The sequence below is a fragment of the Symphodus melops genome (assembly GCF_947650265.1).
Source record: "Symphodus melops genome assembly, chromosome: 9".
Taxonomy (NCBI): domain Eukaryota; kingdom Metazoa; phylum Chordata; class Actinopteri; order Labriformes; family Labridae; genus Symphodus; species Symphodus melops.
The window spans coordinates 20,579,536-20,596,129 of record NC_136699.1 but is presented as its reverse complement, the minus strand read 5'-3'; the positions used below and the strand labels follow the sequence as shown (position 1 = coordinate 20,596,129).

At 40.2% G+C, this 16,594-nt stretch overlaps 1 protein-coding gene across 1 annotated transcript; it reads right to left on the bottom strand.

Annotated features, from left to right (window-relative positions):
- Positions 1–291: 291 nt before the first annotated feature.
- On the bottom strand, positions 292–11,471 carry ube2d2 (ubiquitin-conjugating enzyme E2D 2). The gene is made up of 8 exons (XM_079352398.1): positions 11,300–11,471; positions 11,178–11,217; positions 8,783–8,846; positions 3,486–3,517; positions 3,203–3,280; positions 2,919–3,024; positions 2,399–2,492; positions 292–840 (listed from the first exon to the last, which is right to left on the bottom strand). The coding sequence occupies exons 2-8, from the start codon at positions 11,199–11,201 to the stop codon at positions 795–797; spliced, it is 444 nt and encodes a 147-aa protein (XP_079208524.1). The 5' UTR covers positions 11,202–11,217; positions 11,300–11,471; the 3' UTR covers positions 292–794.
- Between the last annotated feature and the right edge of the window lie 5,123 nt (positions 11,472–16,594).

Genomic DNA, 16,594 nt, shown 5'->3' with positions numbered 1-16,594 from the left:
TCATGTTAGGGGAGGTGTGGTGGGAGGATTCAGGAGCAGGTGGTGTGGGGATAAATTCAAGTCCTTTCATAGAATCCAACAGAAGACCCAAATAGGCCATGGGGTTTTTTTCCCCTCTCCTTTTTATATAGCTTGCAATGATTTCTTTTATGTATTGTATAAAATACAGAGTGCCCTTTAACTCGCTAGCAACAGTCACTTTCCTCAGTTGTCACCTCTAAAGATGGGAATTATAAGAACAGTAAAACAAGAAAGGGCACAGAGCGTAAAAATCCCTCCATTATTTTTATCCCCGACCCTCCTAACAAAATGGGAAATAAAGAATAAAGCCCCTCAAGATTTGGAAAAAGGGAGTTTTAAGGGCAGCAACAGCCCAGCTTGCATGATGACAAAATGTAATGGAACACGGAGGTCAGGAGTTGGGTTCAGAGGTCACATGGGAGGTAGGAGATGAAAAGGGGAGCTGGGAAAGATGTGAACAACCATTGCAAGGGAACTATTTGTACACTGTACGGTAGTCAGGTGAGCTCAGAGGCAGGAAGGGATGAGGGAGAAGGGGGCGTCCAACAGAGAGAATGAGAGAGAGAAAATGTAGGGAGGTGGGGCGGAGGGAATTTTTACAGGTACTCTGGTGAAGGGGAGACGTGGCTCAAAAAAAGCACTCCACTGGAAACCAACAAGATCTTGTTTTAAACTTCATTTGTTTGAATGGTTTTTTGTTTGTTTTCTCTTTACATCTGAAGCTCCCCTATCCTTATTCTGTAGAGGTGGTTGGCCATGATTCTACCCCAACACTACATTGCATACTTTTGTGTCCATTCCCGAGCTATTTTGTTGTACCTGTGAAGAAGCAGAGATGGAGATGTACGTTAGTTGTTAATCCCAATAAAAAAATTAGAAAAATAAATAAACACGGGGGCACAGGTGGTGCAGAGGTTAGTGCGTGCGTCCCCAGAGATGGAGGCAACAGTCTCAACAGCCCAACGTGGGCGGCCCAGGTTCAACTCCAGTCTGTGGCTCCTTTCACTCATTAGTCTAACAGTGAATGGAAGAATCTGAAACTTTTTCATCTTATTATATTTATCAGGCTTTTCTTCAGTGACAACCAAACTCCTTTCAAACTAGATACTTAACACATGCCTGATAAAAAAAGACCAAATTTTATTTGTGAAATCATAAATCAAAAAACAGGAAGCAAATTTGACAAAAGAAGAACTCTTTGACTAACGATGAGAGTGAGCTGTTAATTCCTTCAGCAAATCAAAAATCAGAGGGCAGCATCAGACAGACATTAGATTGTTACTTAAACAGTCTCAGATTCAGTAATGATTGTTTGCAGAGCTGCCTTTACTCCATTTGAAACGCACGTTACTACATCCTCCGCCCTGTCCAGTGTGTCCAATTGTTTGCTGACAGTGCTGTTTAGCAGCCCAGCAAAAGGGACAACCAACGGAAAGAAATCCGTCTTTATGTGAGCCGTCAGGGTGTGTTCTGACTCAAAATGAGACAGATGTTAATAATAATAATAAAAAAACGTGTGCCTTTAGGAGCAATGCATCATATTTAGGATGTGTGCGGTCACAGAACAGCGAGTGCAGTGTTCAATCACCGTACATGTGCGTCAGTAAAGGATGCATCACGGACCGGCTAGCGTGCACGGGATGAGACACCGTAACATGGGCTTGCACACTTTGAATACAAACTTGACTCTACTGCTGGAAAACAAACGCAAAATTCAAAATGCATTCGCTCCTGTAATGTCTTTGACTCCTCTTTTTAGACACAGTCTTCTGATAAACACCTAAGTGGTTAGACACCCGTTGTTTTGCTTAGCTCCAGTGATTAGCACATCTAGGTGATGTCATCTAAACATTCATTAACATGTTTGACGTCTTTCCAAATACCCGATTTTAGTGAAGCAGGCGGGTCATCGAGCTCAGCCTTGAAATTTTGCTACTGTCATTACTCTTTTTCATCGTGTGTTTTTCTGTCTGCCTCTTCTTGGTTTGTTGTGCAACCGTGGTTAGCAAACAGTTCCACTGCAAAGTGTATGTGCAATGTTTTTCTCTCCACTCTGACGTATTTGTCATGATAATTGCATGAGCCAAACCGTGACAGTAAGGGATGGATACCAATACCATTACAGGCCTTGTGATGAATCATTAAAAAATTAATTTGAGACATCCTTGATTATTGAAGAGTATTATTACATCATGAACCAATAAAAAAAACAATCAAAAGGAAGATGGAGCATCTGTCAGCGACGAGGCTGTGACACTTAAGTAGGGCCTTAACACAGCTCTAGACGGCCGTCTGAGATTTCAATTTGTATCAGTGTGTGTTGTAGACTAACTTGGGCACACTTCAGTGATGCACAAAAAAAAAAAAAAGAGCTTACTTTTCCCTGTCCGTCTTGTAGATGCGGGCGATCTCAGGTACTAAGGGGTCATCCGGGTTTGGGTCGCACAGCAGAGAGCAGATGGACAGGAGGACTGGAATGGATCGGGCAAAGGTGAAGCGTTAAGTGATACAGACATCTGAAGATTTCTTTTGACTTTTCTTTGGACGGCTAACACAGTGACTCAGGGATGTGATTGACCAAGGATCAAAAAAGGAAGGAGCTCAATGTGAGCATATACTCAATCATTTTGTAGTAATGATGGTCTTGAATCCTCTTTCTTTTCAGTGTTTGTCTGGCAGCTTCATGTTTTATTTATCTTGGCAGCATGATCAATCGAAAGTTACATCGTCCTGATTATAATTTTTTTATAGGTCAACTGAGGTCTGAACCTGCTAAAATCATCCCCCTTTTAATTCACTGCTTGTAGGACGTGCTTGTTCTCATCTTTACGTTTCATGAAGTCTCTTACGCCGTGTTCTAACAGCGCTTCACTGAAAGTTTTGAAGGAGCGGCTTACCTTTGGAGATGGTGAGAGCTGGAGACCACTGTGATCGCAGGATGTCAAGACAAATGCTGCCGTTGCTGTTGATATTTGGGTGGTAGATTCGTGTGGTAAATGCAACCTGATAACAAACGAAGCAAAAATGAGATGCGTGGGAGGGGTGAGAAAGACGAGCAGGTGAGAGACAGTATTTAACCGACTGATGTTTAAACAGGCAGGAGGCACTCTGTACATTACTATGACTTCATTTCTGTGAGTCGCTTTGTTTGGATGTTTGTTTGCACCAATGTTCTGGTTACCTTTGGCGGTTTGAAGGGGTAGTCTGTGGGAAAGTGTATGGTCAAGAAGAAAACCCCACTCTGGTAAGGACTGTCGTTCTAATGGAGGAGGGAAAACAATGTCATTCGTCACTTGAATGGAGAAAAAAAAAAGTGATCTTTGACTTCAAAGGAAGTTGTCTATTTTAAAAATTTTTAGCCCCTTTTGGGATTCTGTGTAACCTGGAGGGTGAACAATCTTACAAGTCTAGTCTGTGTGAACACTTCTTCCCATGAGAAGGGCTGTTAATGAGTTCATACTTACAGGTCCCATTATTGTGGCTTGCCAGTGAAACACTGAAAAACAACAACAGAGAGAGTGGTTATGAAACGCTCTGTTCACATTGTGTGGCTGATAAGTGTTAGCATAAATAATGCCACATGAATAGAGCATGTTTATTTGTCCCGTTGAGTAACAGCCTCTTATATAAAGTGCAACCCGGCACAAATGTTTGAGGAAACAGACGTTTGTGATTTGCAAAAAGGAGGAGACTTCCTTTAAGATTCAAAAAAACCTCAGATGACACAAAACATCACCCTTTTATTGAGGAGCGTTATGTCTACTTGAAACCACCTGTAGCTATGGGGACAAATAACAGAGACTCCTTAATGCGGCCAGCATCTGCAACGTGTGTCCAATCCCAGCAGCGCGCGCACAAATTCTGACTAATCCCATTTAACGTTGAGAACTGTGTTCAGTTAAAGGGATGACAATATCAGCGCGATGAGGAGATAAATAGGGACTCAAACATTGGATCACTAAAGTAAAGCAGAACACAAGACTAATAACAGTTCCACTATTTTATGATTACAAGAACAACAGTCATCATGCCTAACTGCCCCAGAGCTGCTGATTCAATAATAGTAGCTGCTTATATTAATAATAGTAATGTCACAGTAATATTGGCAGTCAGACAGAGGTGAAATTGTTTCACTGATCAGTGGAAAACTGTTTGTGACATCCCTTAATAAATACTGCAATGCAGTCACCTCCAGCTCTCAGCAGACAGTCACACTGTATGTGCGCCAGTGTTTAGGAATCCGATGCTTTTTGCAGGCTGGCTTGTATGTAAAGGGGGCAATTTCCCCCCAAACAATTACATAATGGCTCACTGTGTGTGTGCAAGGTGCATTAAAGCTGTTACTCCTTTTGTAAATTAAATGTCTTTTTGACTCCTTTTGATGACTTAAAGGGATACTTCACCCATTTTACATGAAGCTGTGGATCATTAGAAACATGGTAGTAGTGTTGAATGGTCGTGAGTCCAGCCCTCATTTTGCCCTGAGATGAGAAAAATATGTTTTTCTTTGCCTGGAAGTTTTCTTCATGTGATGCAATATGATGATTTTTGCATCACATGAAGAAAACTTTCAAGCAAAGAAACACATTTTTATTGTCTCAGGGCAAAATGAGGGTTGGATTCACGACCATTCAACACTACTACCATCTTTCTAATGATACACAGCTTCATGTAAATGGGTGAAGTATCCCTTTAAACCTCGAAGTCCCGCACTTCTTCAGTGGAAAGGGCCTCAGCTTTCAGAAAGCCTCACACTGTTTGGCTCTGTAATAAACTAATAAGAAGAACATTTAGGAGTCACCCACACAAGGCCCAGTTACCCCTGTACTGGGCTGAAGCTGGGTGAACCATGCTGACCTGCACTCACACTGCTCCAGGTCCAATGAGGGCAGAAAACCCTGTCTAGCTGTGGGAGTGTCAACCACCTACCAAACAGCATGTTTAAGCTCAGTGTCTGAGAAGTAGAGCAGGCAAAAGACTTAAGGATGGACTTTTCTCATCACACAAGTTTTGGGGAGCTAGGGAAACAGCGTCTGAAAAACACAATAGCAACAGTGATGTTTCACCACAACAACTTTTGTGTTTCTCATTCCTTCAGTCTGAAGGAAGCAGAGAGCAGGTGTCCTTTAGTGGGGAAGAAGCATCAAGCTGGCTTTGAGGTTCATCCCTCTGTTTGAAGTAAACGTTGCTTAGATCTTTACCTACACACATTAACTTTGAATTTGTCTGTTTTATGTAACTTGAGATGCCCTGATGGTCCATAAATATGCACAAGAAAATCTTCCATTGTTGTTGATATCATGCACAGTTCATAACCTGGTTTAGTTCGGAGCGTTGTGGCGAGACTGAGTCCAGCTGTGCTGAAGATTCGATCGGATGCTGCACTTGAATCACAGATGCAGATGTTTTAACAGTCCACGTATTACAACAACGGCATCAGAGTTTCATTTAACGTAAAATACAGAATATAACACCTGGTTTTCAAACTGTGATCCTGCGCGGCGATTTTAGTAATGCCAACAACGTGTATGAGTATGTGCAGCTGTGTCGTTCTTTTAGTTCCACTTTCACTTTTGGGAGTTTGTGCTCCTACTAACTACAGTACAGTAGTGGAGCTCTCAGCCTGCAGTGAAAGTTGTTCCAGACCCCTAGCTTGCGAGTCACACTGCCCGACTCTGCTGGTCACTCTTTAACTTTAATATAGGATTCTTTCACGGAACAATATGTCCCTGTTTTCGGTCGATGCATGATTATGACCTTGTGAAGAAGAGAAGATGTGGAAAAGTCTCCCTCCTCTACTCTGATGTAACCCGCTGTTTACCTTTTTAGAGCTATCAGCCCTGCAGTCATGTGGCCACGGTAACGGGTCTAAATAGAAGCTGACCCCTTCTGACACGCGCTGTGAACTACAACCCCTCACCTCAAACCTGATATTTGTGTCAGTTTCACAAAAAGAAGCATTTGTATTTTCACTGGTGGTAGAAGTCAAACCATTTGGATTTCTAAAGACCATAGTCCACCATAATACTGTAAAACCGCCCAAGCATAGTGAAGATGAGAAAATGCTGACTGGTTATAAAATGACTGTCACATAAGAGGACAAATAACCAATGATGCTTTCTTAAGGGAAGAGAGAGGAATGGAATTTGAGTCCAAATGTGACTTAGCAAACAAAAAGGTAAAGCTACAAGGAGACAATGAAAAGAAAGGGCTGTCCGTTACACATCTGATTTATCCTCAAGCACCCGAACGCAGCGATGGCAAACTAACTACACAGAAATAAGAAAGCTGTATTCTCCCTAAGTCTTTTGAAGGTCATATAGGTGTATCAGCATTCAGTTCAGTGTTTCATAACCAGATCAAAAACTGACACTATGATTAAGTTTATGAATCCCCCCTTTGTGATAAATTCTGGTGGTGGGATCAATCCCTTAAAATAAACAATGTAATTCAGGCTCTGACACTGGTCAAGATGAAAGCAGCGTGCCTTATTTAGACAGACAGACAGACACTTTATTGATCCCGAGGGAAATTCAAGAAAGGCGAGTGTTAGCACCATTGCTATGATGCTAATGACGCTATGCATTTTTACCTTGGTGCCACTGCCAAGACCTAACCGCTCTGACAAATCTGAACCATTACTGTCAAAGAAATGCTAAACAGCCTTAATACCGTTGGCCGGATATTTCTACCTGCCTCAGCCAATGCCTGCCCTGCATTTGGCAGGTGTCTGACTCATTCCCTGCTTACAGAATAAAAAATTGTGCGAAACGAAAGCCTTGCATTGGCAGCCTATTTCATTCAGAGTTCTCCTCCCAACGAGGTATCTGGATTTAATGTGTTTTTAAAAGGCCTGTTGACTATAATGTGTGTTATAAGGCAAGTGGCACGTATTTCTTACTAGTTATAAACAAGTCTTTTATCTCAGGTATTTTCCTGTGTAAGGATTCAATATTTTTATGCCGAGGCTGACCCCTGCAAAAAACCACAACAAAGTTCACCTCAAGAATTTTTCACGTGTATGGTAGAAATCCAATCCAGGCAGCGCTCATACAGACTCTTTGTAAATGTGCTTTGTTTAGGCTCAACACAGCAGTTCAGTATGAGCTAAGGTCGAATGGGTTTACACCCTTGATAAATCAGAAGCAGCTTTTATATTGCTAGTTCAAAATGGGAGACTTAAGCCCCAGTGATGTGAAGAACACAGGCAGAGTGTGGGGCGACGTCACTGGCATCAGAGGTAGTTAAGGCAGATGTAACGGGGGAGACAGTGGCCATGTTTAAGTAAATGGTAAATGGACTTGAACATGTACATATCTTTTCTAGTCTTCTGACGACTCAAAGTGCTTTTACACCGCAGGTCGCGCCTACACACTTACACCCTGATGTCAGAGGCTGCTCTGTAAAGCGACCATCAGGGGTAGCTCCTCCCGTTCATACACATTCACACGCTTGATAACAAACCTGCAGGAACAACTTGGGGGTTATAGTCTGACTAAGGACACTTTGACATGTGGCTGCAGGAGCTGGGGATCGAACCCCCGACCCTGTTGAGAGACAACCGACTCCATCTCTGAGCCACAGCTGACTAGAGTCGCTAAGATGACACAGTGCTGTGCGTTTGTTAGTCAGAGGGTGCATTTTGGCTTTAAATATGACATGGAAATGCTGGAACAGAGTCGATTCCCCCCGTTTATATGCAGTGTACATGTTAGGGGCAGCTCATGATCTTCAGTTATTGGAATAGTCATTTATTTAGTGAAAAATAGGTCACAGAGTGTATAATACCATGGTGTAGTGGATTGAGATGATTCACAGAGGTGAAGATGAGACATAATGCCGCTGTGTCTGTCATACTATTATTAATCAGGGTTGACAAAGGGCAAGCAAGAACAACTACATCTAGTGAGTTCTGTCTGATGTCACCTTTGTTAAAAGTAAAAACTGACAATAGTCACGATTTATTCATTGTGATTTATAATAAATGTTTCCAAACACATCTACAGGGAGCATGTTTTTTTAAACCTTACACACGCTCATGATCGCCTTTGGGATACATCTCTATAAAGGCATGTGCGATAGTGTATTCAGAGTCAAGTCCAGACCTGCTCTCTTGAGCTAACACTTATATGAATATGAATTGTCATTGTAAAAGTAAGAAGACACTGAACACGCTAAATGGACTGTACATGTAAAATGCTGTATAAACTTCTGACCACTGAACGCTCTATAACAACACATTCCAGCTGATTGCAGAGGCTACGACTTAAAGTGCCCAGCTGTCCTCAGTACTATTCCATTCACACCTGGCTAAACCGCTGGAGCTGGACACTTCAACATGCGATAAAAGGGGAGAGATGACCAGTGAGCCACGGCCGCCTACAATGTTTGAGTCCCGATTTATCTCCTCATCACGGCAGATTAAAGTACTAGTCTTTTAAGATGTGTTATGAGCCTTGGAAATGTTCAAAATGTATTTCAGATGATGGTAGTGGTATAAATATTGGGTTAGATTGTATTTCCATATTGACTGACTGATAAATATATATATATATACACACAGTAATAATAGCCACATTTAATGGAAGTGAGCTGTTCTGGCTATATGAACATATCTTGAAACACTTAAGAGTCCTAGAAGCTTTTTGCACTTTGGGTAGTGCATGGATATAAACATAAAGTAAATATTTAAGTTATACTCTTATTGGAAATCAAAGTTGTCCAGTCAAAGATTGAGAGTTAGAGTGAATAATGAACTCACTGTCGTCTCCTACTGGTCCTGCAGAACACTGGGCCGGTGGGTCCCTTGCCAAGTCGTTCAACTCCTGAGACAAACAAATGACAAATCAGATGATCAGGTCCTGCAGGAAGGCCAGTAATGTCCTATTTCTAAATTAAGACAAAGACTACATCCAAACTATAGAGGACACCACAAGGTCAAGATTTTCAATAATCTGGTAATAATAACCATAAACAATGGTAATGTTTCAATATCACTTAACAGGACCAGTAAGACAGTATTTTTATAGTACAGTTTTGTACAGTTTGTAAACATGTATAAATGCAGATGACAATGATGTCTTACAAACTTCAGACATGTTTTTAATACATTACAAAACCACCTTGAGCTTTTAAGTAAAAGGTAGTTTTCCAGGTAGGGTTGTGCAATAACTGAAAATTATCCAATCCACGACATAGAAGTAATGTCCATCGTTTGGGCACAAACGTTGTCTTTAGAGAAGACAAGGCAGAACAAAAAGAAGTCAGAAGTAAACACTGTAAATAAACAGTTTGCAAGAAATGCAAGTTATCTATTTTCTACTGCTTAAAAGAAGTGCATTTTTACTTTAATGCTTTATGTGTTGTTTTCATTTCAAGCTGTGCTTTGATTTCAGATCGAAATAGTCAATAAATAACCACAAAACCGTTCATTAGATAGTCCCCCATGATTAGAATACATATTCCAGTAAAATGTTCAGTTTATCAGGAAATTTATTTGCGGTCATATCGCCTAGTCTTATCTCCAGGTTCAGCGAGGTGTGGTACTTAAAGGGATACTTCACCCATTTACATTTATCATTAGAAACATGGTAGTAGTGTTGAATGGTCATGAATCCAACCCTCATTTTGCCCTGAGATGAGAAAATGTGTTTTTCTTTGCTTGAAAGTTTTCTTCAAGTGATGCAATATGACGCTTTTTGCATCACATGAAGAAAACTTTCAAGCAAAGAAAAACACATTTTTTCGTCTCAGGGCAAAATGAGGTCTGGATTCATGACCATTCAACACTACTACCATGTTTCTAATGATACACAGCTTCATGTAAATGGGTGAAGTATCCCTTTAAAACAACCCCATGGAGATCGAGGTGAACAGAGGTTTTAGTATAACTCACAGCCTAGTGAATTGGCTGAAAGCTTGTTGACTGTAGCCCTGTCAAATGTTATGGAGCAAACGTTAACTTAAAGAAAATGCTAGTTGCTTTGGTCATCAGCCACATGGCTGTGACTGAAACACTTTGTAGAACCATGATTATTATAGCATGTGCTAAAGTTCCTGAGGGAATTTATCTGCAACAGGACAACGCCAAAAATCAGTTAATTTAATAAAACAGTTGAGAAAGATATGCTAATGGTCTACTGCAAGCCTGCTGTCACCAACATGGCAAGGCGAGCGACGCGTGGGGCCTGTTTTTTTCCTTTCATAATGTACGCGCAAACATGAGCTAAAACGTTTACTCTATTATATTTTTTGCGGTCAAGTATCAACAAAAACAACATCGCACATGTTTTGCACGACTATCTGAAGTCCATAATGTTTGGCATCACGGAGAAAATGTAAAAAAGCAGAGACACACGCTAGCTTAAGATAACGCTACAGCAGTCAATAATGGTGGGCTAATTTAATTACCATGTGATGAATACTTATACAACACGTTACACTGTGGGATGCATGAGACAGTGTGTAAACAGTAATTCATCAATAAAATAAGCATGGGAGTGATTTAAGTAAGCTAACGTTAGCATTGCAGCTAGCTCGATAGCTTATCTGTCAAATCAAGGGGCGAGAACAGCTAACGAAAATAATTATCACTTAGGTCGATATCGTACGCTACGTGAGCTACCGTGCATCGTGGTCTCCAGAAAGAGACTGTGAACTGGCTTTTATACACACCAACAAACGTGTGTTTAATGTAATTGTGTAGCGTAAGTGACACTGCTAGCTAGCTTGAGCCGCAGACCCGATTAGCTTGTTCGAGTTGTTAGCCCACCAGATACCGCTTGAGCACATCTACCGTCGTAAATATCCAGCACTGATTGACACAGTGTGCGTCAAAAAGTGTAAGGATGAAATGTAAATACTGACTGTTAGGCTATGTGACATAACCAAACTCAGTTGGCCCGCTTGTAGCACCATGGTGACCACACATTCGAATAACACCATGGTGACCACACAGGCTGCTTCTCTGACTGTCGTCACCCGCTATTCAGATACCGTTAGCTGGCAGTGAAAAAACTAACTCACACTTCACGAGTCAATGTTTCACATTTTTTTACGATCTAATTCATTTAGCAACAAATCCCAGATTGGTCAATATTTGCACCCATCGTGGCATGGAACTGCGAAATCCGAGGCCTCGTCGCTCACTTTCTTACCTTGTGAATTCTTTTCAGAGCCATTGTTGTGCTAGCGGTTCTGTCAGGGGAAACGTGCAATTAAAATGGCGATTGATGTCACTCTCCACGGGTAATACTACGACTCTGTTATCATAGAACACCTTCACTGTACATTCACTTTGCCGATCGCTACCAAACAAAACCACCAAAAAAATCACAAGATGAAACTGAAAGATAGAAATGGTAGAACCGCGGTACTTCCTCCTGCTGCAGCGGCTACCAAATCACTGCGGCCTGCGTTCTGCCAGCAGCAACAACGACGACACTTCCGGCACTGACGCTTCACAATAAAGGTGTTGAAGTCGGCATTCGTTTAAAGTTGCAATATGCAGATTTGTTTGTAAAATTTGAACGTTGGAGCAGTGAAACAATTATATGCTATAATTTCCAAACTTAATACAAAAAATATATTTAAGGGAAAATATGGGTCCCCAAAACACTGTTTGGAGCTAGAAAAGCTATAAAGTTTTCTTTTCTGCCATTGAGTTGGTGATACAAACCCTGACATGGAAGAGGCAACGCTTCAAAAAAAGCTTTGTCCTCTGTGATTGAAGCCCTAAAAACAAGCTTCCACACTGACTGGCCACTTCTTTGCTTTGAGTTCCTTTCTGCTGTTGTGTTTCTGCTTAATGTTAGGTTTTCTTCACAAATTTCCCCCTGGGAAACAACAAAGTATTGAAATTTATGAACCCTACATAGCCTACTCATGTCTAACTTTCAAATTTCTCTACTAAAACTCTACAGTGCACCTTTAAACTAACATTAATAGCCTACTGTAAATGCAACTCTAAAGGAAGCTTAAACTTTTTATCAAGTCTTGACAAAAAAAGAACCAACATTGGATTATAACCACCTGTTTATTAACTGCATTATACTTTTATTGATATTTTGTTTTTTATAGGCTAAAAGGGAAATGTGTCCAACAAAAAATCTGTGAAACTGAAGTGTACTCCAAGAATTCAAGACCATGTTACTATTTTTTAGAACTGATAAACTTTGCTCAATATTTGTATAAAGTTGATAAATAAAAACTATCTGTAAAACTGTCTGTCTGTCTGTCTGTCTGTCTGTCTGTCTGTCTGTCTGTCTGTCTGTCTGTCTGTCTGTCTGTCTGTCTGTCTGTCTGTCTGTCTGTCTGTCTTTCTTGCTCATCAAAATATAATTATTTTATTCTGAAGGGCAGTCTCTAAAGCCGGATGTCCTGTTGTTAAACGTATCCCTCACTGCGATAGAGTCCTACACCGACATGCAGACGTAAAGGGCTCACAGTGTACGGAGGCATGAAGTCCTGAAACTGGTATCACTGTGGCTCAGAGCATGGGCGGCAAGACTGGGTTCATAGATTCTGGACAGAGCCATAATGTCTAACCTGCATAAAGTTATCAAGAGTCATAGTCTGGGACCAATGCTTAAACGTTTTGCTTCTGTTGCTACACTGTAACTTCTAGACAGTAAAAAGCATTACGGTCGAAATATTTAATAGCGTTGTGTTATACACTACAGATAAAATTTACTCTGGGTTTGCAAACCGCAGAGCAATACAATTTAAAAATTAAGAATCAAACACATTACACATTATTGACTCAAACACTTTATGGGTTAAAACACTTTTTAAGGGTTAGAACTTAATGTTCATTTTAAACCTAAAGGTTAAATCTATATACTATGGGCCAATCTATATCCAAAAGTAAACTGTAAAACCCAATTGTCAAGTATAAATTTTCAATAGAATAGGGTGTCCCAAGTGCAGCTAATTATTTACAGTATATGCAAATCATTTTATTCCACGCCCCTTAAAGTACCCTGATGGTGTGTGCCATTTACCTCACAACTCAGATTTCAGAGTTCAGAATGACATCACACCAGAGTTAACTGGGTTTCGGTTATGAGTTGGCATCAAGTCAGACAAGCAACATGTAGGTTTGTTAGCCTATACCAGGTGATACCAGGGGACTTGACAATGTGTAGGTAGATAGAATCTGCATAATAGCAGTGTAATGAATTTAATTAAAAAAGAGGACTATGTTGAGTATAAACACAATATAAAGTTTAATTGTTACTTTTGATAGGCCCACTGCCCAACAGAAATGTAGTTTTGCTTATGTATATTATGTAATCTGAATTTTCGGCTCCATGGGCTACCTGGTTGATCCTGCCAGTAGCATATGCTTGTCTCAAAGATTAAGCCATGCAAGTCTAAGTACATACGGCTGGTACAGTGAAACTGCGAATGGCTCATTAAAATAAGTAAATTATGTAATTCAGATTACATAATTTACATAAGCAAAACTACATTTCTGTTGGGCAGTGGGCCCATCAGAGAATAAACCTTCATAGAGGCAAATAAGGTGGTGAACAAACACATCTGGAATGATGTGGCTGTGTTGCATTTTAACTTTAGTTTCTGAAGGCTCTTTAAGTTTCCATGTTGGACATTCCTAAAGATTTATCAGACTGGAAACAATGATTTCCAAGTTATAATTGAACACAACATTTACATACAGCCACATCCAAACCAGCGACCCTGGATCAGTGGGTGAAAATGTGTTGAGGATCTGTCAATCGATTAGCCAGTTATCCTTTTTTGGTCAACGCCTATACATAAGAAGACGAAGAAGAAGTTCTTTAGCTATCTGCCTTTGGTCATATAATTTCTAGAAAACATTTTTACATTGATAAATAAAGCATACAAGTTTGCTGAGCCTCTTTATAATCAAACAAATCAATTTGTATCTAGCTTAATTATTACGTCTAACAATGATGTAGAATTATTTAATAGCGATGTCAACCACATTTTGTAAAGGATTTAAGGAATTCTTAATTCTGCTCTTCTGTGTTTTTTTTCATACTAATATTTGAAAATGTCTTGATATGTCAAGGCTTAATCTTTGCCTATGTTAACTAATGCCCACGTATCTGTGTAGATGTGGAAGATATTATTTTAGATGAATTTACTGGCCCCTACTGGACCCTGAGATGTAAAATGGCCACTTCTTTGGGGCCACCTTCTGGCCAAACTTTGTTTCTCAATACTTGCCAAACTTTTCATGTTCACTTCTGAGCTGGTGCTGAGATTGCCAGGTGGACAAACTTGCTGTCATTTTGTGTCTGTTTGGAAACAATGTTTATAAACTATTATTACAAATTAATGTTGCATTACAGTTTTTTTCAGTCGTTAACAAGCATTTGTCCAACCAGTTGTCACATTTTCAAAACTCTAAACACACTCTAAAAACATTAGCACAGCATCGGTCTTGTGTGACCATACCATTCACACATTTCATGTCGTTTTCACACAATATGCAGTCAGTGAACACATTTCCACAATGCTTACATTTTCTTAACAGACAAGCTAAACCTCCCAACAAAATGATGGATTGTTTTTGTATTATTTACGAATGTTAACACATCACATGGTACTGGGATGTTTTCCACAATAGCAAAAACAATATTCCAGACCTTAGATACAGTATAAAAACCTCTGCTTCTGCAATGATGTCAGTTCAAAAACAATAGTAATAGTTTACAGTACAGTATGGTAAACAGTAATGAGATTGACATAAACTTTGTTTCAGAGAGTTATGGAGTTGGAGGCCATGGCCCCTCATGAATTCATATATATAGATGCGGCAGGATTCAATCTGGCCAAAAGGCGTGGACGTGGACAAAATGTAATTGGAAAAAGGGCCACAGTTGATGTGCCAGAACAGAGAGGGGCAAACATTACCATGTGTGCAGCAATTGCAAATGCAGGATTACTCCTTCACAGATGTCAGGTTGGACCCTATACCAAGCGCCTCCTTGCCTTTCTCAATGATCTCCACCAGCGTCTGGTTCCAGAGCAGGATCACGAGGGTGAAAACATGAGGACCTTTGTAATCACCTGGGACAATGTGGCTTTCCATCATTCGCAAGCAATAACAACATGGTTTGAAGTCCACTCAAGACTGGTACTGTCTTCCTTCCACACTATTCACCTTTCCTCAACCCCATAAAGGGGGTTGAGGAAAGGTGGAAGGTCAGCCACATGACCAGATGTCCCTCCTTGAAGCAATAGATGCTGGCTGCAGGGACATCACAGTTGATGATTTCCAAGGGTGGATGCGACATACCAACCGTTTTTATCCCAGGTACATCACCTTGGATAATATCAGATGCGATGTTGATGAAAACATGTGGCCTAACCCTGAAGATCGCAGAGATTACATAGTGATTTTGTGCTTTTATTTTTTTAGTTCCCCCCCTTTTTATCTAGGCTGCTGTTGTTGTTGTTTTGTTTTTCAGAATGCTCTTGTGTGTTTGATCGATATTTTGTTCACTGTAAGCAATACTGTAAAACTTTTTCCGTTTTATCATATTGTAAAAAGTATTTCTACTATACCTCCTGCAGTAAACAGTAAAGGAAAAAAAAGATTAGCTTTTTACTGGAATGCTTTTGAATGTGAACATTACATGTGGACATACAGTTCCCAACCAAGAAATTTAGTGTAAAAATGGTGGATTGCATGTTTTGCATGCAAATAACTGTAAATCTGAAACATAAAAGTCTATGCAGTTTTTGTAATGTCAACAATAGTAATTATTTTGAAACCTAGGGTACTTTGATTGACTGCATGTACCTTGTGAAGTGAAAACAAGTGTTATTCTTTGACAGAATAATTTCGTTTTCATTCAGATTTCCAGTGTTTTGGTGAAGTTAGTGTGTGCAGAGAAAGATGTGTTCTATTTTGAAATGAAGAGTTAGTATATATTTGTTAGTATATAAAACTGTAATAACAATGATATTATCATACAAATCATTTGTATATCACTATAAAATTAGGCACATCTTGAACACATGTTTTGTACCAATTCCCAAGATCATTGTGTATTATCAACAATTGATTAACTGCTTTACTGGCTTTAACCTATAAGGCAATGGCAAAAAATAAAAACAAAAACAAACAAACAATTTAACAATATCTGGAAAACAAGACAGTAAATAAATGCTTCGGCATACATGAATGGCATAAGCCCTCCCGTTCATGCTATTTGTGGTAATACATTCAATCCGTTGACTCGTTGATGGTGGTGGGGGGGGGGCATCCATGTTTCCACAGGATGGCAGTAGTGACATATAGTGACTAGTAAAGATTGTGTTTGTGTGAACATATATTTGTGTGTTTGTGTGCGCTCATTTCCTGCTTGTGCGTGATATCTGCGTGGGAGTTCCTTCTTTCGCCATTCCGGGGTGTTGCCAGCTGAACATTTGCAGAGGCGTACTGAAGATGTACAGTCGGCTCGTATCTTTGTCAAAGGCATCACTTCGCCTTCTAACCTCCAGAGTCTTCATACCCCACCCCCTCTTTCACCAACATCATCTTGGCTACACTATAGCACCCCCCCCCCCCCCCCCC